Source organism: Hyla sarda, chromosome 9 (genome assembly GCF_029499605.1).
Source record: "Hyla sarda isolate aHylSar1 chromosome 9, aHylSar1.hap1, whole genome shotgun sequence".
In the NCBI taxonomy this organism is placed as follows: Eukaryota; Metazoa; Chordata; class Amphibia; order Anura; family Hylidae; genus Hyla; species Hyla sarda.
The window spans coordinates 158,653,273-158,656,547 of record NC_079197.1 but is presented as its reverse complement, the minus strand read 5'-3'; the positions used below and the strand labels follow the sequence as shown (position 1 = coordinate 158,656,547).

At 40.8% G+C, this 3,275-nt stretch overlaps 1 protein-coding gene across 1 annotated transcript; it reads left to right on the top strand.

Annotated features, from left to right (window-relative positions):
• Positions 1–341: 341 nt before the first annotated feature.
• On the top strand, positions 342–1,910 carry LOC130291378 (uncharacterized). Its single transcript, XM_056540073.1, has 2 exons — positions 342–1,121; positions 1,208–1,910. The coding sequence occupies exons 1-2, from the start codon at positions 997–999 to the stop codon at positions 1,806–1,808; spliced, it is 726 nt and encodes a 241-aa protein (XP_056396048.1). The 5' UTR covers positions 342–996; the 3' UTR covers positions 1,809–1,910.
• The last annotated feature ends 1,365 nt before the right edge of the window (positions 1,911–3,275 follow it).

Genomic DNA, 3,275 nt, shown 5'->3' with positions numbered 1-3,275 from the left:
TCAGCGGCGGACAACTCCGCCGCTGAAATTGTTCCTCGCAAAGAAAGAACATGTTCATTCTTTGCACGGAAGTCCGCGAGCACTGCATAGCTGTCAATGGTGACGGCTCAGTGCCGCCCGGTCCTACCGCCGCCTCCATCTGCCAGTCTGAATCTCCGCTCGCTGAATTCACATCATTTCACACACTGTAGTGTGAACATACCCTAATGGGTCGTTATAAGGATATTTTTGAGATTTTGGAAGCTGGGATACTCACTACACCCATGCATATCTAGATAATAAAGTATGGGAGGAACTTAAAAAATGTTTCAAATCACATGGAGTTTTGACTTTACTTCATTATGGTCGAATAAAGCACTTAAAGAATTCCTTAAAATTAAAGATTCACTCTTTTGGATGAAAAGGGGCTTATTTATGTAAATCAATTATACGCTTTAGGTCAAATAAAGTCGTTTGAAGAGATAGCCCATAAGTATGGGGTGGCAGACAATCAGAAACATTGTTTTTTACAAATAAGTAACACAGATCATAAACCAATAAAAGGAAAGATTGGAGATTTCAGGGATTCTATATATAAGAAAAGTTTAATTAGACTATTTCCTTATGCGAAGTTGCTGTCTGGGCATGCTGGCAGTTATGGTTCTGCAGCGGTTGGGGGTTCACAGCTTGAAGACCACTGCTATAGAGGGTGCAAATGTATCTGAGCCCTGGAACTCAAATAATGTGAAATATGAGATGATCAAAATGGAGCCCCTGCACTAATTACTTGGGTTCTGGGGTCTGTAAAGTCCATAGTAAAAACATCAGGTTCTGTCTATAGCAGATACTAAATCATCGCAGTTCCAAGAAACAAGCAGTCATTCTGACATGTCACATGTGATGTCATAGACAGCTGGAGTCTTGACATCCCACTGACAGCCGCCCGAGCCTTCAGTCTGTTCCAGTGAGATTAGTGAGAATAGTGAGATTAGCGTCTTCTTTTTCTACTTGTCTGAAATGGAGCTAAAAGGACTGGGGTTCGTCCCCCTCCTGTTGGCGTTTTGGTGTGCGGCCTGGCTTGCCACCAGCTACATCATGACGGTCGTCCTCGGCCATGCCGCCTCGCCACTGATGAGCATCAGGTAAGATAAACAAGCACATGATTCTTATTTCATGGGTTGGGAGTGAGGAAATATCCATAATAACATTGGTTTCTTTTCCTTCACAGTGACGTGGGGAATTTCTTTCCCGAAAGCATATTATTCAGAATTGGATTCATAGGGACGTCCATTGGCACTTTGGTACTAACCTTTCTTATTTATAAGTATATGGTTATGCATACTGAAGAGTTCAGGGGTCATCAGGTCCTGATCCAGAGGATCCTGCTGGCCATTGTGTGGGCCTCCTGTTTTGGTACAGCTGTCATGCATGTATTGTCCCCCGAAGAATATCCCAGGATACACTTTGTCAGCACGATAATTTCAATTACATGTGAAGCCTTATACTACCTTGGGCAGTCCATCCAGATGTATAAATTACCAGGAGCAAACAAAGTCATCCACCATAGTAGATGCACCTGCTGTGGCCTGACTTTTGTCTGTGTAGTTTTCTATTTTGGATATGAAACATTAAAGGAATTATTCTATAATGATGAAGACTGGGACGAGATCCGTGAAATCCCCATCATACTCATGGAGTGGGTGATGCTTCTACTGATCCTGATAAACATCGTGACCTATTATTCCACCATGCAGAGGTTATTGTTGACCGTCTCCAGAAACAGCTGCATACTCTCTCTTAGAGTAAAAATTGATGACTTCGGGGTGTAGACCACCACGGGGGCCATCAAGTGGACTTCTGGGAGAGATACTGCACAGGACACGGAAAAACAAACTAAAGAAGGGGACTACATATGGTGCCAGTAATCATGGCACAATAATATGAGCTGGTGATATTACCTATACAAAGAAATAAAAAAAATATTTAAAAAATATCGGTGTTTGAAGTGTAATACCTAGTTAGAAAACCAGAATCAAATTCATCATTATAACCCCCCTCTGCATTACCCTGTTTATTATTTTTCAAGCAAGCACTTTGTTCTAATTGGTCCACTCTCTGGCGTGCTCCTTGTATAAGGGGTTTGGGATACACTTTTTGTTTAAAACGATCCTCCAGGTTATCTAGTTGTTGCTGCCATTTTTGTGTGGAAGAACAATTCCTTCGGATTCTTTTCATTTCACCGAATGGAATGTTCTTCTTCCATTATTTAAGATGGCAACTGTTAAAGTCGAGGTATCTGTTTGCATCCACCTCCTTAAAATAGGTGGCAGTATGCAAACAGCCATCCTGAATATAGATATTTAAATCCAGGAACTCAAATTTTTTGGGGGACTGATGCAGCGCTGCCTTTGGCAATCTCTGGCTCTGCCATAGCGCTTTTTTTGAGGGGGCGTGTCGGCTGCCACTATGTCTGGTGGTCAACACTAGTGTTGCTCGCGAATATTCGCAATGCGAATATTATTTGCGAATATCGCATATTCGTGAATATAGCACTATATATTCGTAATTATGAATATTGTTTTTTTTTTACAGTACACATCACAGTGATCATCGCTCTCTGCTTCCAGCTTGTGTGGTGTAAAGAAGGCTCTAATACTACTGTGTGAGACTGGCGTACGAATTTTTGCATATGGGAAAATTTGCATATGCAAATTTCCGTTTATGCAAATTTTTCGCTTTTGGTAATTTTCACACATGCGAATTTTCGTTTATGCTAATTTTCGTTCATGCTAATTTTCTCATATGCGAATATTACGAATATGCGAATTTAGCAAATATATGACGAATATTCGTCCATAAATTCGCAAAATATCGCAAATTCGAATATGGCCTATGCTGCTCAACACTAGGTGTATAACTACTATATATCCTGATCTCATTGAGATAGCAGCAGTATACAGACAGAGCTGAAGGGAGGTGTATAACTACTATATATCCTTATTCCATAGCGATAGCAGCAGCAATATACAGATAGAGCTGAAGGGGAGGTTTATAACTACTATATATCCAGATCTCATAGGAACAGCAGCAGTATACAGATAGATCTGGAGGGGAGGTGTATAACTAACATATATCTTGATCTCATAAAGATAGCAGCAGTATACGGATAGAGCTGGAGGGGAAGTATATAACTACTATATATCCTGATCTCATAGAGATAGCAGCAGTATACAGACAGAGCTGAAGGAAGGTGTATAACTACTATATATCCTTATTCCATAGTGATAGCAGCAGCA

Excerpts from the sequence above, each read along its gene's own strand:
- LOC130291378 (XM_056540073.1), top strand. The coding sequence starts at position 997 with ATGGAGCTAAAAGGACTGGGGTTCGTCCCCCTCCTGTTGGCGTTTTGG. Across the intron at positions 1,122-1,207 it reads TCGCCACTGATGAGCATCAG|TGACGTGGGGAATTTCTTTC; the intron begins GTAAGATAAACA and ends TTTCCTTCACAG.